Below are 23595 nucleotides of genomic sequence, written 5' to 3' on the forward strand. Positions count from 1 at the left end.
AGATGAAAGCCCTGGACATTCATTTGCTTTATAATGCTTGTATTTTTTTTTTTAAAAGAGCTGCTGGTAATGCTCATACTGTGCCGACTTGCACAGTGCGATTGTATATGCAGACAGACTGTGCTGGAAAGATATCCTCTTCCTGTAACACAGTGACAAACAGAAAGGGAATAGCACAAGAAGCAAAAGCGCATCAGAAAAAATCTTGTACAGTATGTGCTATGCTTGTTTTGAATTCATACACACATTTTTAAGGATTAAAAGGGACATCATAAATGTCTATTTGCACTATTTAAGCAGTAAGGTACCTATGTGTAATAGTCTTTCTGTTTGTCCAGAAAGGTATACTGCTTTTTAATACGGGAAAAGTAGCAGAAACCTGATGTTTGCTCCTTAGTACAGGACAAGTAGTAGAAACCTGATGTTTAGTTACTTTAATCACTCTGAAACAGTTATATTTTCCCTATATAGTACTTATATTTTTGCATAGCTGCTAATGTTTTGACATTCATTCCATTTTCTATATCTTATTATCTTATTTAATTAGATAACAAGTAACCTTGGTTTTATAATGTTTTTACTGTATTAAAAGGACATGGCTATTTGCATGACCTATTTATCCTGCTCTAATTCAGTCTTCTAATACACATCTATCAGGATAGGACTTACTCTGCCCTCACTGAAATTTGGATAACTCCATGGGCTCTACCTAGCTTCAGGCAGGATAAAACCCAAATAAATCCAGACAGCTCAGAGGCATGAAAGCACTGTAGGATAACAGCAAGCATCACCCTCCCTTCATTGCCACGACCCTGCAAGCCAGGGAAGCCACCCTGCAACTCCAGTCCCTATGTTTTGGACTGGGCATGCCTTTGTTCATCCTGACTCCAATTGCCATCCAGCTCTTGTTACGCAGAAAACAGAGAGGTAACAGCTCTGGCAATCAGGTGGGTGAAGCCTATCTCCTGCAAATGGCTCGTACTTGCTCAGGTGAGCCAGAAGCTTTGCCCAAGCTCCCGTGTGCAGCCGTGAGTCCGCACCATGAGCACCAGAAAAGAAAAAAAACCCTCAGGCTTGCGATAGTGTAGGTATGCTTACAGTAAGGCAAAGTCCCATATAGGCTGTGTCCTCAGAGATGGTACTTCATTAACACACTGCTGAATGCTGACAAATATGCAACTGATAGAAAACAGAGCGGCCTTTTGTTAATTATGTTCATCCCAATACAGCTTTTCTTAGTGGAAGCTATAGGCTAACTCATGCCAGTCACAGGGGGTCACTTCATTCCAGGCATGTACCTGTGTTGTAAATAGTTGTAAGATAAAATGCTGGACTAATCAAGCGTGCGTCAAACATACAAGGCCAAAGCTAACGAGTACATCGCATACAAGGCCACAGCTAATGAGCACATCGTGAGAGACAGATAAGTACTAGCAGAAACCAGACAAGGACAACCAAAACTGTGGCAAACAGCAGTGATGAGCCAATTTGTGACCATATAAGGAGAAGGGCCCAAAGGTTCAAGAAAAGTTCACCTCCTGCAAACACAAGAAACCACGAGAGACCTCCAGAGACCACCTAAGACACCTGAAGATGCTCCTAAGGACTCATAACGCATGCATGAAGGACTATGCAAATATTACAATTAGTTCCTAGAAATATAGTGAATATGCATGATTTTTCCAAGAAATTACTATGAATATGTATATCGCAGAACTATATAAGAGACAGTTGATGTAGCATACAGCGTGCATGCTAGGAGGAGAGATCCCCCATGCACCCGGCCAAATAAAGTAATGCCTGCTCTTTAATACACCCAGTGTTAAGGAGTTTTATTCCCAATTTTTAGTGACACCTAGGCATATGATGAAGCCTATCCAGAAGAGTACCTTTCCAGAAGAGCAGCAGCGAGCCAAGTCAAGGGGGGGTTAAAGGTTAGCATTAAGGTTTCTAAAGGACCCTGGCTCCCAGAAGTGGCCATGAAACCTGTTCATTGAACCACATCCAACTACTACCAAGCCAATGCCAACAACTGGGTCATTACAGTGCTGTTCAGTCAAGTCCTGTCAGGCTGAACTTTCACAAGCACTAAGCTCCTCTGAGATAGCTCTGTTTGGGGATTAGGCTGCTCTGAAGCATGCAGAGGCTAGCAGTCTCCTTCAGCTTTGACAATCTGGCCTGAACTGTGGGAGCTAAATCTTTTGGAAAAATTGGTCCCTGACTATTTTGCAGGTGCTGAGTACCAGTATTTGAGCAGTCTTAGTATAAGCATCCTTGAACATCATATGCGATTTTATAGCCATCAACATAAATTTGATGGGTGTACACAGATACAAAAACTTTCAGCTTCCTTTTGGAAAAAAAGAAATCCAAATATGCACCAAAGCAAGAAGCACCACAAACACTCTGGTCCATGGCCAGCTTTTAGATGCATGGTACATACATGAAGATACAGCCACGGCTATGTCTTGACAACACTTCACAGGATCAGGACCAAGTAGTTTCCTTATTCTACACAACAGTTTCCCCCATAGCTGTTCACAAATTCCCAACTGACTCAACATCCACACAGCGGTATAGCTCAGCTTTCACATACTCCATGCACCTTCTTTACTTCAGCATAACCTTCCTCATCCGCACTTTCTGCCTCCTGCGCTCATACTCAGCTACACACACAAAAAGAGCTTGGTGACCCTGGTTTCTATGTAGCTGCTTTATGACACCATGCCTGGAGCTGCCTGCTCCTCTCTCCATGTGTAACCGTCAGGCTCCACCACCTCTTCTGTGCCCATGGTACAACACAGCCGCTCTCGCGTCTTTGTTTCTCCCCTCATCTATGCGCAGCTCATTTGCACTACGCAAACGTCTCCTAGCGGCACACAAACAGTAATCCATGAAATAAAATAAGTCTTTTGTCAGTTATAACACTGAGTCACAGTCTAATGTTAATGATGCTGAAAAATGTTAATTACCTCCCAAGGCGATACTTGTCCCCAGCTGAATTTATTAGTTTGTTTACCAAATCTCCTTCTCTTGTGCATGTTCATTAGGCAGGCTGATAAAACACACAAAAATGCTGTGTGTGTCAGTGGGGTGGTAGAAGACCAGCTAAGCCTGGGGAGGCAGGGGAACTGTTTGCCAGGGCGAAGGGATTGTTAAATGCATGCAATATGCAGTGAAGTCTGGGCCATGAAATAAACAGTGAAGGGGTGGCCCGGCCACCACTGCCACAGGGACACGTGGCTGAATTCGGGGCAGTTTTAGGCAGGCACAAGCTGACCATGAAGCCATCTCCTCTGGCAGCAAGGGACCTGGCAATGATGGCAGGGTATTTCTGCAGGGCAGGAGTTCAGCCCCTTCTAGGCTTCTTAGCAAAAGCGTTTATTGACTTGAAGGCCTGTATTTATACAGCAGTACTGCAGTGCTGCAGCCCTGGGGGAAGCAGCAGGTTTTTAGTCAATACACTTTTGGCTCAAGCTAGTTATCTCTTTGGTTGTGGGTTTCTGAAGCCATCCTTTAAAACGAGCTAAAATGTAACATAAAGGAGACTTACCATGTCTGTGAAGAATTACTTTAGGGTCAAACAGTTCCTTATTACTGTGATCATGAAGCTTCTCAAATTAGCATTCCTGTGTGTAACAGGACATTGGCAAAACAAATCTAATGTACAGACACACAAGAAAACAACTGATGATGCCAGGAAATGCAATTGCTAAGTTACACCGACTATCCCATCCCTTTGCTCACTCGGCAGCTCCTAGATTTCAGTAAGGCTGGCTTTTCCTTGGCTTTTAAGCGCCACCTGTTGAAACATGAAGCCGCATGTCAGAGTCCAGCACTGGGACACTTGCTGGTGTCGTCAAATCATGCAGCTCTGAAAACGTCGCTCAGAGCGGAACTGGAAAAAAAATCAAACCCGCAACAAACTAAACGGTGTTTCACTTCTTCATAATCTCTGGTCCCAAAGAAGTTGGAGCAAATGAAAGCAAAAGTCAGAGTTTCCAGGATTTCTTCATCATTAAAATGAAGTAGGCATCACTGTCCACAGAAGCACTAACTCCAGAGTAGTAGTTCAAAAATTCATCTTTTGTAACCTGAGAACAAGAAAAACAGCGTTTACAATGTGTGATGGCTATATACTGTGGCCCAAAGCAAGATGTTTATGTAACACATACCCATATTTTGCAAATAATTCTTTTGCATCTTCCAAAGAAGTCTGATTTTTAGGTCAGACTGTCCTAATCTAGTATTAGGATGTGTTGCTGCAGCAAGCTCTCACACAGCATTTGGTCCAATGACACTGAGGTCAATGGATTGAGCTTCTTGCATTGGGAGACAGAGCTGTTGCTATGTCCTTGAAAAATTAATATAAGAAAAGTTATTCCAGTTATTGGTAAATATTGAGTGCATAACTCAGATGTCACAATGAAATTAGATTAGTCCAACATTAGTGCCATCACCAAATGAATGTAAAAAGCCCCAAAGGTTAGTCAAGCAATAAAAAATGAGAAACAAAACAGAAGTGCATTGGTGGAAATGTCTAAAGGAATAAATCTATGCCATAAAGTCAAAGCTTCTCTAAAGCAATCTGCTATTTTTTTTTTCCAGAAAATGTACATAAGCTAAAGAAAAAAAAAATCAGTAAATTTCAAATGCTGAAGTATCAGTTGACAATTAAAAAAAAAATAAATTGCAGCTTTTAGCAAAAATATAATGTTTTCAATGAAAAAAGAACATATTTATCTCTGGAAAATAAATACTGCTCACATTTTACCACAATCTCTGCTTTTCCACAGAAAATCAGGCTTGAGTTAACTTTCACAAAAAAATTGCACTTCCTTTCTTTCTTATTTTTCCTACTTGCCAAGACATTCAACAAAGTCTGGATCCCATCCCCATTCTTCAGCTGCAGCTCCCGCTGGTATCAACAGCAACATTATAAGCTGGGAGGAAGCCTGGGACCAGGTTTCGACAGAGACGGGGCTGCCGTACCTGGGGTCGGCTGCAAACCAGCAAGCTGAAGCTTTTGCATCCCACAGCGCTCCCGTCTCCTGCAGCCTCTGTTAGCCTGAGAGCTGAAGAGGTGCTCAAGCTGAAACCAATGCTCCCTTTGAAACCATGGAGACTTCAAACTCAGCTGGGGCAAATCAGTATGGCTGGGGGCTGCTTCAAATACCGAGGCTGCTCTCAGCCACCTGAGGACTTGGCATTAAGTACAGCCCACTAGGAAACCTGCTTTCTGCTTATCCCTTCCTCCTGAGCTGGCTATGAGAAAGGAATTCTAGAGAAACAGGATGGGCTATAACAATTTTCATAGAGAAAGTCATAGAAAGTGGGCAGCTGCCGACAGCGGCAGGTTGCTCTTGGTGTTATCTGTTTTACCAGGGAAAGCTGAGCGTGCTGCTGCTGCTGCTCCCGGTGTGGAGGACAGGAGCTGGGAGGCAAAAATAACTGAAATCACCAGGCTCGCTCCTTCTGCCAGCCGGTGACAGTGGAGGCCAGGAGCCCGGCTCTGGGATGGCAAAGCTCTGCTCTGCCCACGTGGCTGCAGAGGTTTGAGGCAGTACCATGTAAAAGCTGTTACATAAAGGCAAGTCGGCTTTCATACAGCAATGTGTGCAGGTGGTTTCATCTGCAAAAACCTCAGCTGCTTCTATCTGCCTTTGCCAAGACAGCTTTGTGCCAGGAGGCCAACAAAATGAATCAGATCAGTGAATATACCTTGTGGTCTAATTTCAAGAATATATGTTGGTGAATGGGGCTTGCATTAAAACTCAGTTTCTTGAACCAGAAATTTATGCTGCGGGAGAGAACATGAGCCAAACAACAGTTCTGGACCATATCAAGCCAAAAATTTCCCCTCCAGGACAAAAACACGAAGCCACAAAAGCACACAAGGGGCAAACCCAAAATGCAGTAAAGGATGCTGCAGAGTGCCGCCTTTCCCCAGGGAACATGCTGGAGGGAGAGGCTGTCCCCTGCCTCTCCACCGCTGTGCCTTGTGCTCTTTTGGGAGGGGGTCACAGAGATGCTCTGATGGCTCAGGTAGAGGTTGGAGCAGAGTTTGGGAGAGGTATAAGGGAGCCTTTCCCCTCTATGAGGGACCACAGGGTTCTACCAGCATTTTTGGAGCACGCTCCTGGTGCTGCCTGGTGGCAGCCCTGACAAGGCGCTGTGCCATGGGGCAGGCTGGAGCTCAAGGTGCAGGCGAAACCTTTGCCTCTCGTATTGGCCCACAGCCCTGCAGACTCAGATGTTCCTATGGTTTATGCCATCCTGTTTAGCGTCTGTTGCACAATCAGAAAGAAGAAATAGTGCTTCAAACATGAAGCACCGACCAAGATCTGACAATCTTGATGCTAGTGCCAGATACAATCGCGTGCATTGCTACCTATCTCCCAGTATCTGCCGTGTGTGCTGTGCAACCACAGACTGGCAGGACAGCCTGCATCACCATCTATCTCCAGCATCTGCTGGGTCTGTAACCGGTGCACAGCAACCTGCAGCTGAACACGGGCACTTGAGCTTCATTTTTGTCTCTCCCAGATCACAGTGCAGCAGCCCCAGCAGACAGGGACAGTGAAGTACTAAAGGGCAGCTCTGGGCACCTGCTGTTAGCCCCGATACTCATTCATGTCAAGTTCAAATCCCTTTAACTTGCTTTAACCTCTGCAAAGTGCTTCCACTGAGTCTCAGGTGTGTGTGCCCAGTGTGTCATTATAGCTGCACGCCTCCTGGTAGAGATTTTCCTACCTAGCAGCCAATGCAATGCCTGTGTTTGTGCCATGAATTTGCACACGTATTAATCAAATGACATTTCTTACAGCACAGATTCCAATTTGTGTTCTACAGCATCTGATTACCAGTGAAAAATCATGTTATTCTTTCCCAGATTATTTCTTCTTCCTGAAAGCACTATGCCTCTTCTGCAGTTACCAGTTTTTACTCAGATTGCTCCAGGAGCAACTCTGTTCCCACAGAAGTGAAACAAAACTTTGCCACTGACTTTGAAGGAATCTGAAACCAGCCCTTGGAAATGTGCTCCGTACAAATTTTGAAATGACTACATTGTGAAAAATGTCCCCCTGATGCTGAGAAATGTATCCAGCGAGCGATGAGGTCCACATGCAGGCAGACCCAAGGAGCCAGGAGCTGCTCTGAGGGCACCAGGGGTGCATTGGCTGCGGCTCTCACCTGCAGGGTGGGTGCTGAGCCCTCCCACCAGGATGAGAGGGTTTGAGCTCTCCTGGATCACATCCACAAAACCCTGTTAGTCAAGCTCAGTGCAGAAACCTCACCCTGGAGCACTGAGCTTTCCCCAGCTGTCACAGGCTCCGGCTAAGGCTCCCGGAGGCCGGTGACAAAGCTTCTGCTGGTTTTAAAAAATCATAGTTGCTTCCAGTACTACTCCTCCCTTCTGAAAAGGTATATTGCATTTGCGATTAAATAAAATTGGAAAGTATTAGCACTGAAAAGACAAACTGGTTGCAGTTATTGAGATTAAAACTTCTACTGCACTTGATTAAATGTCAGCACAACAGATCTCTGTGGGGTCTCAAGACATTAGATAGCATGTCAGAAGGAAATCATTTTTTCATTTTGTGATTCCCACAGTCCGTTCACATTACTTCCTTTTTATTTGAAACATAGCAGACAGATAACATGACACCCTGTTGTGGAGCCAATTAATAAATGAGAAATAAATTGATTCTACTCAAGCTGCCAGGACATGTACAGCCTCTATATGATAATAAGTTTGTTTTTCATATAAGGTATGTTGGCACTTCAGTAGCATCGCAGTAAGTAAAGGCTCCTCGTATGATCGATGGCAATCTTAAAGAGATTCTTTCCACCGGTTTCCAGTGTCAGCCAGTATGCAAGCTTCTGGAGGCTTACAGATCAAAGAAAATAATTGAGTTCACAGCCTTTACTGAGGAATTGCAAGCAGCTATTGCTTGTACTGAGATCATGGCTGGACAAAACAAAAGCAGAGTTTGCATAGGACCAGAGCAGTAAGCATTCAGGACTTCAGTGTTTGAACTTGTAGCAGCCCAGGCTAAGTAAGAGCTGAGATTTCATCAGTCAAGCTCTTTTGAAAGTCCAGTCTATAAGCCTGTACTGCTTTTAGCTGGCTGCCAGCCTGAAATGGAGCAAATGCCGCCATACACAAGCCATTTACTCTTTGCTACAGCAGCAGCATCTCAGTCTGGGAGAGCAGCAAAATGATGCGAGAGAAGCAGAAAGAAGATGACAAAAGGAAAAGGAATCAAGGCAGGAATAATTAGACAGCACACACACCCTTCTTTTTTTCTTTTTTCTTTTTTTTTTTTTTTTTAACAGTTTCCTTTGTGCACCATTTCCCCACTCCCTGCATAGGAAAAGGACAGAAGATCTCAGAACTGAGACAGCCTCATTGGTGTGACCAGGAGGGCAGGCTCCCATCCTTTTTTCAGCATCAGAAGCAGAAGATGACAAGACAAGAAAGTTACAAGTTCTTTAGTTCCCAGAAAGTTCCCTGAAGTCATAGCTTGGTCATAAACCAGTATAAATACAAAAAGTAGTAAGCAACTTTCAGTGCAGGTGTGTACAGACAACAGCTACCAGGCCAGTAAATGTTCCAGAAAGAGTTAGAAGAAAATACTGTAACACACGTATGCCCTTTAAAGAAAGATATTAGTGAGAAGATCTCACAGTACAAAAAGAAAGAAATCAAAGGGGAGAAAAAAGCTATAAGCAGGCCCACAGAGGTTTGAAACAAGGCATGCACAGGAAAGATGCCTGTCTGCCGAGCTGTAAGCCAGGGAGAAAACAGGGCTTTAAAGAGCGTTTTGCATTTATTCTGGTCCGTATCTCCCCTTCTTGATTTGTTTCTCCCTCCAGCCTCCTGGCACTGGGAACTCACATGTCCCCAGCAGCGAGCTGAGCAGTTGCTCCATCCTACAAGTGAGACCTAAGAAGCCAAGAGATGCTGCAGTGCTACTGGTGAGAGGGCTACGTGACCCTCCTGGGACAGTCTTCCTCACATCTATAGCAGTCTGCCCCAGACCACCACCCTTCCAGAATATTTCAGTTTCCTCCTCTTGTATCTTCTGTCTAACAGAGCTGTATCTAACACTGGAGGAGGGGATACATTCAGGAGGCACAGGGACCTACTGCGGATGTCTGAGAAGAAAGGAGCAGCTCATCTCAGAAAAGACAAGGCATGTCAGGGATGCAGGGAGAAAAGGGACAGACCTGCAGAGTGGCTGGACGCCAGATCTGCTCTCTGATTATGCGCCAATCCCCTGAGGCTGAGCCTACCAAAACATGTGGGAATTATTTCTGCAGATTGACTGTAATTGGCACAGTTACTAGAAGCTGTTATTATGGAAAATGAGCATGGTGTTGTGCATACACTTAATCATGGGAACCTACAAAAGGTGGAAGTAAAGTCTTGCTCCTTTAATCATATGATCAGAGTTTCCAAGCATTCTTCATCATGATGATAAAATAGACATCTGTGTCTATTGAAGCGCTGACTCCTGCATAGTAGTTCATGAATTCTTCTGTTGTGACCTGAGACAGAAGGATTTAAAATAGGAAAATGAACCTTTATTTTTTTTAATGCCGTAAGTCAAAACCACACATTAAGAACTCTAAATGAAACTTAACAACTGCTGTTTCATGTTGTTGCTAGTGAAAAGGAATCCAACAGGAAGAATGAAGACACTGAAAATTTGCCTGAGTTCACTTCTTTGCTAGAAATAAGAGCTCTTGTCCTCCAGGAACACTTGCATGGAAATGAAACGTGAGTTAAACTAACCTTACCAGGAACTAACCTTATCAGGAACTGAAGTTAAAATCAGTGCTGATCAAGACGACAAATGTTTTAATACATTTTTTTCCAGGGATGCTATAATCTGGTTCTTTGCATTATTATTAATAAAAGTGGATCGGGTTTCTGGTGCAACCCAGAGACAGCTAGAAGCTTTATATCCATTCACTAGAGAGAAAATACCATTGCTCTAAACAGGTCTCACTTAAAGAATTGAGGTTCTTTCAAATACCTAAGACTTTTGAATATCTTTCATGGGTATTTTCAGGTTGAATTGGTTTTAAAATGACCATTAAAAAAAAAAAATCAGATTAGCAGATACAAACACTGCCTGTCTCTTGTGATGCCTTAACTCTTGAACTGTATAGGTCATTCTTTGAATAAACATCACAGAAAAATATTTGCTCCTACTGCGTTGTGCATTTGAGAGCTAAGTAAAACGTGACAACTGGGAGAAGTGAACGCTGTAGACTGTCCTACCATCAGAAACCGATTACAAGCTTCGCTGACCCTGCCTATTTCAGAGGCACCCAGCAAGATCACGGTGAAAAGGACCTTTCTAGCAGATGCTTAGCCTTGAGGCATTTCTGCTAAAAACATTTTAGGTGTTCAGCTCATACCAGTGTCATTAGTGATCTCAGACTCCGGCACAGGAAAGTCACAGTCAGTTCCCAGAAGGAACTGCAATCAGGTGGACTAACATCAGGATTGCTGAACAAGAGGTGGGTGCTCAGAGTAACTTTTCTATAAGCTCAAACACTGCAGCGTTTATGAGGTAAAAGGCACTGAACTTGTCAAGGATCATTTTGGGGATTCATTGAATTTATGACCTCAGCACAAAAAGCAGGAACGTTTTGCTTGAGGTTTGCTAGATGTCATCACTGCTGCAGAGAAGGAAGGGGACAACTCACGTAACTGGTACTCTGAGGATGACACAACAGAAAAAGGGATGAAATTCAGCTCTACCAAGTGCAAAGTCATGCCCAAGTGAAATAAAACCCATCACCTCTCTACAAACTGAGAGCCTGCCTGTTGGAAATAAAGCAAGTGGGGGATTTGGATGTAGTAGCCATCTGTAAGACAGGTAGGAGTCACCAGTGTAGTGCAGCCATGAAAACCGAGGTGCAACCTCTGAAGTGTGAAGTGTTAAAGACATTCCACAAAGAGCTGATGAAACGTTATCTAGTTCGTTATTATGAACAGCTCAGATTGAGAGTATCACCATGTGACCAGCGGAGATCCACGATTGCTCTGAGTTGGTCAGACACGTGTAAGTTCAGACCAAAGAAGTTTGCAGGCACATAACAACAGGGGAAACAAAGCATGCTTGGCTCAGAGATGGTTACAAAGCGGATGCATAAGAAGTCCATCACAGAAGGTGCCCAGGCTTTGCACCTGCACCAGAAAGTCAAGGCAGAGGGCTGGAAGGGCTCCCAGCCCTGCCTCAGCTAGTGCCCCTCAGGGCACATGGCTGGTGGCAGCCCCCCCAACCCCACCCTCCCTCCAACTCTCTGTGGAAAAATCTGTCTCTATTATGGACTGATTTCCAAGTCAAGTGTCTCAGTAATTACACACACTGGAGACGCGCTAACTGTAAAGTACTTCACATACAAGGGAACCTGCTTTTGAACTGGATCCTGGTATGTATCCTCCTAAGAAGTGAAAAATCCTCCAATTTATGTGGATCTTGAAAATCAGAAATTGTGTGGGTTAGTCTGAAGATATAGAGTAACCTATGAAAGTAAAGCATCAAGGCTACAAGCCTGTAAATGCAATCTCACGTCTACCCTTGCACCTCCTGCAGAGCCCCTTTGCCTCCGAATGCATAAGCAAGCTGCGCCGAGAGTCCTACACAGAGGTTATACATCCATTTTACTGTCCCCCATAAATGTGATGTAAATGCATGTTTGGTACTGCGATCGCTCTCAGATTTGATAATTTAAGTCAAATGCTGAGTCAGATGGTGATTTCATGGCTTGACATTAGATGTTTCACTTACCTTCCCATCTTTGTCATAGGGTGAATCAAAATTATCCAGAAAGGCCCTAAAAACTTGATCTTCTGTCCAGTCTCCATTTTGGTATTTGGGATGATGCTTTGCATTATACACCCCCCGTAAGTCTTCAATTGTTATGACACCATCTCCAGTCTTATCTAACTTCCTAAATGCCTGCATGATGATCTCTTTTCTTGCATTCGACATGGGAGGCTGTAAAGAAATATTAACAGAATCATTTTATTTCTGCCAACTACTTGGCCAGTTCTAAATTCAAGTAACTGCTGTTGTTAATAGTAAACCTATTTCAAGGCACCTGGGACAACAAACTGACAGTCTACACTGTCCATGAGCTAGGAAGGGCAATCACCAAAAAAGCAGTGTGATCGAGATTATTCAGTGTCTGTCAATACGATAGTAAATGGACAATAAGAGAGAAAATGCTACCTAGAACAGTTTTCTATTCTACCCATTGTAAATATTTCTAACAAGAAATTACTAATTACTCTAAGCACTAATTATTTTTTTTCTTAATTGTTTAGACTTCAGCAGAGCAAAGAGGCTCCAACCAAAATCAGTCACACTGTGGTTGATTAGAGAAAGCCACCACTGGATTAGTTCATGTTATAAGGAGATGCATCATAAAATGACAGGCAAAGAAATGAGATTAATGGGCTGAACCACATAGGTACCTGGACGACAATATAGGAATTTAGGTACCTAAATCAAGGCAGCAATTAATAAAAAAAATCACAACCATTTATTTGCAACTGAACTATTCTATTCTATTCTATTCTATTCTGTTCTGTTCTGTTCTATTCTATTCTATTCTATTTGCGAGGAGCCTTACGCCTTGCCAGTAAATTGCAGAGACATGTTGGCTTCTGAGCTCTCTCATCCACAGCGGTGTTGTTTAGGGTGATTTTCTCCTTTAGCATATTTAGATGGAAATAGAATATTTTAACTTCTCAAGAGTTACTGACTTTTTAAATAGAGCTGTAGACTTTGCTAATTACTAAGGTGAACAAAAGTGCTGTGTTTCGTGTTCAGCTAATGACAAATCAAGACTTTTTCTCCATTTAATGCAGTAATAATATAAATTCCCAGACTTACTCTCAGTGTAACAAGAAATTCATCAAAATCAATTGTTCCACTGCCATCTTTATCAAATATCCGGAAAATCTCTTGTGCTTCTTCCTTGTCTATCATCATAGCATAATCATTTAATCCTTTCACAAACTCTTTGAAATCAAGGGTCCTGCTGTTGTCATCATCCATAATCCGAAATACTCTGTGAAAAATGTGCAATTTGAGGAGAATGCACAGGAAAACTTGGAAAATGCTGCAGCGGTTTAAGCACAGTGCCGGAGCACAGGGACACCTTACTGAGATAACATTTCCCCCTTGTACTGTACAGTCTTCTGAGAAAAAAAACAAAAGAGGGAGGAAAAAAAAAACCAACAACCCCACACACACACTTATTGACAGCAGAGATGACTTGCTTAGATTGGGTGCCTGAATATTACACAGCTGAAGTTAAATGAGGTGAAGGCTGCCTTAACTGAAGCAGTCTTCCTATTCAGTACACACTGAGCCGTCTGAAAGTTGGGCATGTAGATGAAGTTCCAGCTGGTCACCTAGGATCCCTCTGTGGTTTATGGGGCCTGGGAGGGAGTTTCAGGGTGTGATGCAGCTCCCCTTTCCTAGGAGTGGCGTGACCCACACTCTCAGGGTGACTGCAGAAGGAGTCTAGACGCCTCCCATAAACTAGACAGCTAATAGACCATTACATACAAGGGAATCACACCCCAACGGAAAGGAAGCACAAAATCCCCAATATTGAGATACTTAAGTCAATTATAGAAAATACCAGAGAGAGGGGTATGTTTTATGTTCCCCCTCTCTCCCTGGCAGGAATTGTTCTGGGTCTCTAGGAAGCACCTTCCTCTGAGGGATTCACAGTCTTTGGTCCTTCAACAGGCGAGCAGGTCAGTCCTGTCTCCTAAAACACAGGAGCCCCAAGCCCAGGCTCTGTGGGTTGTGGCATTTGCATTGGAACCAGGAAACTCAAGTTTTGGTCCCTGCTTAGCCTATGAGCAGCTAAAAGTATTAGGCTGAAAAATGGATTTGATTGCTTAGACTCACCTGCCAAGTCCTTTGATGCCTGCAGATCCCCTTGCTAAACACTGCAGGCGAAGTCTTTCTACGGGGTCGGTGGTTTTGGACAGATTTCTTTTGGCCTGGATTGCCATCTCTCGGTCATGCCTTGCTGTGCCCGGCATCTGGAAGACCAAAGCGCTTGTACGGTGTGGATTCCCATGCACAAGGCAGAGTGCTGAAACCTGCCTTAGTATATGGAGCATCCCAAATTCCTCACTTGCAAGGTGCTGGCACCTCTCTCATGAGGACTCATTTTGACCCTCTATTTCCTTTTCCTTATATCCTTCTATCAGAAGGGGAAATTGCCAATATGGGCCACCAACCCTGAAAGGACAGCTCAGCCAACCACCCTGTGATTAACCCAGATGCAAATATGAAAGTGTGGGTAAGAATTTGCTGCCTACAGTGTACGAACGCAGTGAAAACTGGTGGACGCAGCCAGGAGAGCACTGCTGCCTCCGCACCATCAGCAACCCTGCTGAGCCTCCTCAGCCTGGCCAGGTTTGCAGTTAGCATTTGCCCACAGGTAGAGCTGTGACAGCAAAACATGTCCTGGGTGAGGACTTTTCCTTATGTTTGCTTTTGTTCCACTGTAGTCCTAATTCTCCAGAGCAGGGCTTTCTCCCATTGCACATCTAAGCAACGGTGATCACCCCGAGACCTGACCTCGCCTACAGATGACACCTTGTGCTATTTTAACACAACTGCAGAACAAATTAATACCTTAAACTTGCACAGCATTTAGCACCCCAGGATTTCAGGACTTTGCCAACAGTCACATAAGCCTTCCAGCTTCCCTCAGAGGAAGACAGTGGGATAAAAAGTGGGAAAACCAGCCCGTGGACTTGCAGCACTGCAACAGCACCACCAAGAGCAGCACACCCAGGCTGGCAGAGGGTCGCTCCTTCTCCCACAGGGATTATTTGTGCCTAGTGCTAAAAGTACTAGGGCTGCCCATTCCCGTACAGACATTTTAGGGGCACATGCTTAGGGCCAGGACTGCCACTCCCTAGCCTGGCTGCTGGGTCTGCAGATCACGAAGGCCCTCAAAATATTTTCCAGCCTTTAAAGCATCACAGGACTGGGGCATGAAAGAGTCACAGAAGGGCTGGGCTGAGTTACAGCAGAGCTCTTGACTCGGAGGGCACTTGGTGGTCTGCTGAGGGGTGCTCTGGGATGGGGAGATGAAGAAGATGGGCGGCCCTGTGAGGCATCATCGGTGCACATTGCCGTTCCAATCTCATTGTCATTGCATGTGCAGAAGTGTGAATTGAATCGGTCAGAGAAAACTGAGAAACGTGGAATTAAACTGTTTCATCTTAACTACTCCACTCCTGTCTACAGGGCATTGGCTACGGCAGCTGGTAATGTCACGTGTGCTTCAGACAACACCAGCTGGGCTTGGAAAAACAGAAAAATAAAATGTTTTTGTTCCCCCCAAATGGTTTCAGTACTAGCTTATTGTAGAAGTCTAGCGTGGTAGAAAAGAGACCATTTCAGTTTTTGCTTCAGCCAGAATGAGCAAAGTTCTTCTGGGAACTCGTTAACGAGTGACCAGAAAGACCTTACAGCTATGTGAGATCAACAGTCAAAATGTTTTCTGCAAACAATGACCTGTCCTTAAGAGGAGATGTTTAGCTGGCAAGAATATAAAATACAGTGAGGTTTGCACTGTGTTTATGTAATTTACATAAATTATGTAATTTACATAATATAATTATGTACTATAGCTTATGTATCTATAATGCCTATGCATCTATATGTAGAATGCGTAACGCATGCATAGCACTGTGCAGTATGCCTCTATACTATGTTATGTATTTATATAGATCTATAAATACTGAGACCGATTGATAACATCACTTGTCTCCACTGCACGCTGCAAAAACCTACGCAAACACACACCATGCAAAGAGTGTAGTAGCTCTTTGCCCCAGGTTCAGCGGAGGCATTTCCAGTATACTGCAATACACATCAAATAATCATTGCAGAGAGATTCACGAATTGAAGCTAGGGAGGGATCATCTGATATAATATGTATTATGATCTCTTGTATCTCAATAAAAGCCCCTGAAACTGGCCAATCTTCAGTTATCTCTGCAGTAAGTACAAAGTTTGCTTCTACACCTACCAGCATTTGTAGCTGAGAACTCACCATCTCTAGGCTAAGTTGTTCCAGTATTGAATCATTTGCTTTTTAAAATATGTTCTTTGTTTCTAGCTTGAATTTCCCCAATCATTAGATGCTGTTTTACTTTCTTTTACTAGATTAAAGAACTACCTATTAAAAATTTGTCCAGATGCAAACACTTGAAGGTCCCTTTTAAACCCTCTTTGGCTAAGTAATTAGACACAGCTTAGGACTCTCGCTACAAAATGAGTTTACGGATGTTGGATAATTCTGCTGTTGTTCCTGAACTTTTCCAGTTTTTTCCAGTGTTCCTTTTAAAGTGGGACAGAGCACTCTAAATCTCACTAATGCCATAGGCAGACATATTCTCTTTTTTTTCCCCATGTATCATGGTTAAAAACACTAACAGCAAATATTTCTGCTGCTCTTTGTAAATCTCCATTTTCTGTAATGTTCAATAACAAAATCACCAACACCATGTTGTTATCTAAAACTCAGCAATTAAAGACTGTTTGTAAAGTGATTGCATTTACACATTACACTAAAGCCTCTTAAACATGACCTGGCTTCCTGTGTCACACAGCAGTATGCGTTTGAGAATCCTTTCTATACATTCAATAAATACAGAAAACCAGTTAAATATAAACACTACTACATGCAAGCCTGGTCCATAGTAACATGTCTACCACTTCCCTATTTCAGTTGGCTGCTGGTTTAAGCTAGAGATAAACCCTTCCTAGGCTGTTAAAAGACTATACTGCATTGTAAGAAAACAGATTCTGAATCAGAGCAAGGACAGAGGAATCACAGAGATTCACATGCTCTCTCCTCTCCTTTCATTTTGCTTTTGCCCCTTTTTGGATGATGTGAAGTAATTAAAGATACAGTCAGGATTTGCTGAATATAACAGTTCTCTGTATACCTTACAAATGTGTTATGTATTAATACAAGAAAAGGTCATAACCATAATTTTGCATGTTTTTAATTCTTATATCTCTTCCAAGATCATCAGATGTCTCCCACGGTGAAATGGAAAAGGGGCTGGTTAATTTAATTCTGAATGCTAGAGGGTTTTGTTTTGCGTAACAGCCTGGGCTATGAGCAATTACAATACCCCATGTTCTCAGCATTGTTTGTTTCTGTAGGCAATGTTGTGTTGTGCAGGCTGAACAGAAATGATTGCATTTCTTCTTAACAAATACAAAACCTGAAATTTTGGGTTGGGTTTTTCCAGAAGAACCTTAGGCTGTTCAGCAACCAGATCCCTTTACATCCCTCTAAGCCTGAGGCTTAAACCTGGAGAATCAGATTTAATCTAAGCTCAGCACCATTCGTTTATACATTATTCTTCAGCTGAGGCCAAGAGCCTCCTGTGAAAATCCTGAAAAACACCCCAGTGTGGCAGGCAGAAACCCGTACCCGTACGAGCCTCTGGATTATCGTAGGCTCCTGAAAGCCCCTGTCCTGGCCAAACGCGTGAGTCACACACTACGCCTGAGCAGAAGATCTCGGAGTCTGGGAATAGATTAAGTGTCCTAAACCAACTGCACCCATTTGGTTTATTCCTAATAATGTCATTAAATTATTAAGAGCATGAAAACTGCATGAGTATTTGGCAACCATCTAAACACCTTCCCAGCCCCACTGACCCCCCTGTAGCAGCCTCCCCTCCCCCTCTCCACCATCCCCAGCATCATCCGGCTCCCACCTTCTGGCAGGTGGGGCGTTACTACTCTTGCTATTTTGCATTTTTTTTCTTTTTTTGCAAAATATATACAATGATATATGTATATAAAAAACCCCCTACTCTTGGCCGAACCGCAACCTCAACTGATCAGAGAAGCTCACTGCGAGCTAGCAAATGAGAAAATCCTTTACCTGCAATGCTATCCAGCACCCGGGGTTTCCACCCAGGACTTGGGAGGTGTCGGGGGGCTGGGACAGCGTCGTGCCCCACCTGCCTCCCGGCTCCCAGGCTCTCGCTGGGCTCTGGCGGTAAGTGGAGGGGATGCAGGGCCGCGGGCTCACTGCAGACCTTCCTTGTCCATCTCGTTTTACTTGTTTACACACCCAGCCGCGTTGGCCCCCCCCTTTTTTGGGAGGCCTGGAGTTTACCAGCCGGTCTCCAAGGTGACACTGGTGGCTGCGGCTGGCCCAACCTGCAGTTACACTGCTTCCCTGGGAGATTGCCGCTGGGTTGCAAGAGTCCTTTTATTTAATCTCTTTTAAAATCAATGCCTTCCTTCTCCTCTCTGCCCACTGCGGGGGAGGGGGGGGGAGTGGGACACACCTCGTGCTGCCCCTCACCGAGATGCCCAGAGATGCCTGCAGGAGGGTGCAGCATCGCCATGCCAGCGTTGGGCATGGCTATGTTTTGATAACACGTTTCTCTGCTCCGTAGTTGATAGGGTTGAAAAAACTTGCTGGTTCAATCCTTTACTCAAAACACAATAGGAGAAAATAAGTAAAAGCCTGTTTCACAAAAAACAAGTTGCCGGCGTACATTTTTTCCTGCTGATTAATTGCCGTTTTGAAGACCCGCTGGTGGTAAGAACCTCTGGGGAGACGCTGAGATTGTGTTCATTCACAGCGAGAAGAAAACTGAAAAGGTTAAACACCCATATGATGAGAAAAAATTGCTGTCTTGCCACAGCTACTAACAACTCTGTCTGCAGAAGGTCACAAACATTACCAGTGACATGGTGTAACACTTGGAGAAGGAATCAGTGTATTGACAGACTCCTTAGGGGTAAAAAATAGCCTGTGTTATGCCCCCTGGCCCTCTCCGGCAGCAGCAAGCTGAACACACAGGGTCAGGGCTGATGGCAACAGCAGCCCGTACAACTCGATGCGAGAGCACATGGGAAATGGAGAGAAAGCCCATTTCTGCCCATGGATAAAACACTGAGCAAGAATGAATAAGTGCATCATTTCCTGAGAAGAGCAGAAAATGATTTTAGGCAATTACCAGAGTAATAACATTTTCATCCTGGCGGGCTGCTTATCTTTCATCGACAGGTACTTCCTGGTACTAAACCGTAGCTTGTGCAAGACTTCATATATACTTTATATCTCCCATCTGGCAACTGATTGTACATTAATGCACAAGCAGGAAACAATGCTTGTTTAATCATTCAGTGATTCAAAAATATTGACTTTGTGACAATGTAACACCCCCCCCCCGTCTGCTATCTCTATTTTGTGAATTGATCTCCAGAGGCCTCCTGGGAATACAGAAGAGATAAGGGGCTCCGAATATGACCTGGGCTGCCGGTGCAGGAGGAGCAGCCCCTGCCGTCTGCCAGCACACACTGCAAAGGCAAAATGGAGACGCTGAGACTGGAGAAATAATTTTCACTGAACAACAAGTTGGTCCTTGAAATTCAGCATCCCACCTCAGTAAAGCAATTCTTCAGATGCAGAATTTGCACTGACTTTCAGAGGGGTGCATGTAGATTGGAATAGCAAGGACAGGTTCTTGAAAGCAAAAGAATAAGTTAATTTAACATCTGGACACTTGGCTGCCTTCTGCTGCCTTTCCTGGTCTCTGCCAGTGAGCCCAGGCATACGCATACACACATGGATGTTCAGTCTACCTTCCACACACTCCTCTGAAACCTGGACGGTGCCATGTCTGAGCTGGTTAATGAGTTATGAATCTGAACAATTATTAATGTGCTTTCAGGTGTCTCAGATTGCATCAGGCTGTGATTAAGTTTATTTGATTGTACCTGCTCTGTTACTGTGCACAAAGCTGCAAGCAGAGCTCAGTGAATTCGGAATTTATCATAAAGGAGATAGAGGTTTCATCAAAACTCTGGAATTTTCCCTCCTCGTTTTCTAACTAGCTCTGAATAAGTACCTGTTTGATTCTTAGTTTTGTTCAGTCTGAACAGCCTGAACTGCCTGCTCAGTTTGTGGTTCAGCACTGGACTGAATCTACTAAGGAAAAAATCTATGAGATCTAACATGATCTATACACTCATGACAGAGATTGAGATCTTGTCAATTTAAGTTCCAAAAAATTCAGATGTCTTGTTGAATTTAGGCAGGAGTGAAGGTGTAAGAAATGTCTTATAAGCATTATAAGAAGTGTCTCAAAGAAAAGAGAGAAGCCACTGGGAATTTTGCCACAGTTAGTTTACATGCACCAGTATTGTTTCTTAATGTGCTATCTGTGACCATCACTGCCAAGAAGTTCTCCAGCAGTGAAAAGTGCAGGTAGGAACACATCCGCTTGTACTTGGTAGGAGAATCAGCATGGTGTTTAATTTTCAGTACAATTAAATTAGCAGGCTAAAAAAAAAAAAAAAAGCAAGCATGAAGTATCAGAACACTATACACCAAAGACGACTAATTTTACAGGATAAACCTTTGGGTTTTTTCCTGCCATTAAAATTGAGAAAGTTTCACATACACCAAAAAAGAAAGCCCCATGGTAAGTAACATTGTCAAGGGAAAAGTATTCCCATTTTAAACCAAGCTATAATCCAATTAAATTGAACTCCCAATCCAAATAAAATGCTTTTATATCAAAAAATGCTGTCTCCCTGTGTGGTTTGTAGTTACCCAGCTGAAATTAATTGTGCTCATGACTGTTCTCTGGAGCTGAGACCAGCTGGCATATGCAGATCATGCCCATGCTGCTGAACTGCTTCCAGAGAGGGTGGTCACATCCAGCCTGCCTTCTGGGGACAGTCCCCAGCCCTGCTTTTAACGGAGACATAACCCAGTGTCTCCACATGGGTCTGACCCCACCACGGTGACCCTCAGCTCATCCCTCCAGGTTGAGGAGCCTTTCCAGCCCGGAGAGTGCACAGTGCCGGCAGCGCCTGCCTGATGGATCGCTCTGCCTGGCTACGCATCTTCAGCATTCCTTACCTTTACCTTGTCTTACCTTACCTTTTCTCCTCACTCTGGGGAAGCACAAACAGATTTTTTTTTTTTTAACACTATGTCTGCTGTTAAAGGCATGTGTTGCTTGACAAGTTTTTTACGGTGGTTTGAGTTCAGGAGCCTTCCAGAAAAGGGGGTAGTTATTTTGAAATATTTTTTTCTTGCATACCTACCATAAATCTGCTTTCAGTTGGAGAATGGATAATGAAAACACAAGATACTTCAGCTTTTTAAGAAGTTCAGCAACTAATGTTTACCAAAAATCAATTATTTTTATCCCGTGCCTTGAAATAACGAAACTTTAAGTTTTTAAAGATTTCAGGCAAAGTGGAAAAAACTTCATTTTATGTTTGGGTTTTTTTTTGTTCTCTCACATTTCTCAAAAATATTGACAAGCTTCTGTCAACCACAGTCAAACAATGCAATGGGGGTCTGACATGCATGAGAAACTTCTATGCTCAACCCCCTCTCTCTTTCCTCCAGAGAAGAAAACAGTTAAATGGACCCACCGTTTAGTAGGATCAAATACCTTTTGATGCTGAAAAGCTGTGCTTGACCATTGCAGAGGGGAGGAGGTAAGGAAGAACAGGAAACAGTCTGCAGCTTGCTGCAACAAAACCCAGAACTATCTGTTTTCACTGAAGAGGGCAAAGGGAAGGGAGCCAAAACCAGAGAGAAGAAGATTTCAGTCAGTTGCTCCTCAAAGGGGCCTCCCTAAAGACGATCATAAAGTGCTGGAATAGGCTGGGGAAAGAAGAGTGGTTGTGAAGTCTCTGTTCTTGGCACAGGCACATGCCAAAGGCGGAAGCCTTGATCATTTTATGACATCCCTCCCAGTCCTCTGAAATGTGGATTTTTACAGGTATATGGGATCATGCAGGCACAATTAGGCAGGAGGGAAAAAGGTGGTAAGGAAGCAATGTCAGTAGTTGTACAGGAGAGGGCAGAGGCTCTTTCTTCTAGGATATGGGCAAAGCATTGGCTGCAGGAGTAGCCCCAGGCTGCAGGGAGGAGAAGCTGTATTACTTGCCAGTGAGGGGAATACTTCGCTCGTCAGCCCGTGGAGCCTGTCTGACTGCAGCTATTACTTCAGTCTGTGTGGTACCATTTCTAAAATAACCACACATAGGATGTATTTTTTTTTGTTTGTCTCTCCAGCTTCCTCTGGAGCTACCAGGGACTATTTTGGTTCCTGTCTCCAGATACTTGCTGGTGGCATGTGAGTCAGATGCTTTTCCCTACTAGGGCACGCTTGACATGGCAGCACGATTCAGCACAAGCCTACCCCAACAGCCACCTTCTCATTCACTCTACTCATCAACACACTGGTGATAACACCATAAGTCTAGAGAGCTTAGTCATGTCCCAAACTCCCTTCTCTCCATGGCCTGCTCACTTCAGAAGTGACTTTTGTCACCCAGGAGGATTAGCTATTGTCAGGCTCCTCTGCACATGTTGAGCCCTGAGATGGTGCCGCCTTGGCATGTGAGCTGCTGTTGCCTCAGTGAAGATCTCGTTCCTCTGGCTGCAAAGAACTGATTCGTACAGGGATGAGTCAGTAGACTAAAGACCCAGGGCCAGATCTCAAAACAGATTAATGCCAAGTACTGGCATTTACCCTCTCCTAATGCTGCAGTGCCCAAAACCTTGTGGCTTGTGACCACCAGAAACTGAACATTCAACTCCTTCAAAAGTACCGCTGTTCAAAGAGGACCCGCCCCAATTCTGACCTAGTCCCAGAAACAGTGAGAGCCCAACCATATGTACTTAGGGCCATTTTTAGCTACCAAGAACACCTCAGGTATCTGCACAGAGCTACACAGGACTTACCTGAGCTCTCCTCAGAGAAGAGCTGAAGGGATGGCAGAATGCCTAATGGTACCAAATGCTGGCATTTAGGCAGCTGAATTACCCTCTAGCTGTCCGTCCCATAGAATTACAGCATTGTAAGAACGTTTAAAGTTAAAAACTAGTTTGTTTAGGTCAGCCCAAAGGTCTGCTGGCCCAATCTCTTAATTCCCACAGTGGCCAGCAGCCACCATTGGGGTATAAGCACCGGGCATGCCTGTAGAGTTCTCCTCCCCATCTGCCCTCCATAAACCAGCCATTTCCCAGCTTCCTGAGCTGGAAGTTGCACCTATAGGGCTATTCTCCATGAGTTTCTCTAGCCTCTCTTTGAACCCATTAACACATTTGGCCCTTGTGAAAATCTCACAGTAACAAATACCACAAGCACTGAGTTGTCATATCCTGCAGGTCACATCTGGTATTGCAAGCAGCCGTTCAGATTTTGGGGCATCCTCACTGATGAATGAGGACTGAAAGGCAAGATATGAGGTGGTTGCCAAAGTCCAGCAAGTGCCTCTGCCAACAGGCTTGCCAACTTTGTGACGAGGGGTTTAACCCAGGTTTGCTGGGACTCATGACCAAAGCCTTAGGAGAAGGAGAGGCATGGGGTGGCCCTAACACCTCCCAGCTGAAAGCAGCACTGCTGGCAACCAACTCAAGTGCCTGCATAGCACAGATGCACGTGCACAAGAAGAACAGAAGGAATTAAGTCTAAGCACACTCCTCCTTTACTAGTTTCTTCCTGTTTGC

The 23595-nt window shown here is 44.0% G+C and overlaps 1 protein-coding gene across 2 annotated transcripts; it reads right to left on the reverse strand.

The window, feature by feature from the left end:
- Nucleotides 1-4049: 4049 nt before the first annotated feature.
- On the reverse strand, nucleotides 4050-18150 carry CAPSL (calcyphosine like). Of its 2 annotated transcripts, XM_076362764.1 has the most exons (6): nucleotides 17980-18043; nucleotides 13956-14092; nucleotides 12924-13101; nucleotides 11814-12023; nucleotides 9415-9555; nucleotides 4050-4094 (listed from the first exon to the last, which is right to left on the reverse strand). In XM_076362764.1, the coding sequence occupies exons 2-5, from the start codon at nucleotides 14090-14092 to the stop codon at nucleotides 9454-9456; spliced, it is 627 nt and encodes a 208-aa protein (XP_076218879.1). In that variant the 5' UTR covers nucleotides 17980-18043; the 3' UTR covers nucleotides 4050-4094; nucleotides 9415-9453. The 2 variants fall into 2 exon arrangements, with proteins under 2 accessions (XP_076218879.1, XP_076218880.1); XM_076362765.1 differs by lacking the exon at nucleotides 4050-4094 and having other exon boundaries at nucleotides 7615-9555; nucleotides 17980-18150.
- Nucleotides 18151-23595: the final 5445 nt, after the last annotated feature.

The sequence above is a fragment of the Aptenodytes patagonicus genome, chromosome Z, assembly GCF_965638725.1.
Source record: "Aptenodytes patagonicus chromosome Z, bAptPat1.pri.cur, whole genome shotgun sequence".
Classification (NCBI taxonomy): domain Eukaryota; kingdom Metazoa; phylum Chordata; class Aves; order Sphenisciformes; family Spheniscidae; genus Aptenodytes; species Aptenodytes patagonicus.

Coding starts and splice junctions, on each gene's coding strand:
- CAPSL (XM_076362764.1), bottom strand. CDS start 14,092: ATGCCGGGCACAGCAAGGCATGACCGAGAGATGGCAATCCAGGCCAAA. Junction 12,024..12,923: donor AATTTCTTGTTACACTGAGA/GTAAGTCTGGGA, acceptor ATTTCTTTACAG/CCTCCCATGTCGAATGCAAG. Junction 9,556..11,813: donor CCTATGACAAAGATGGGAAG/GTAAGTGAAACA, acceptor CTTCTGTCTCAG/GTCACAACAGAAGAATTCAT.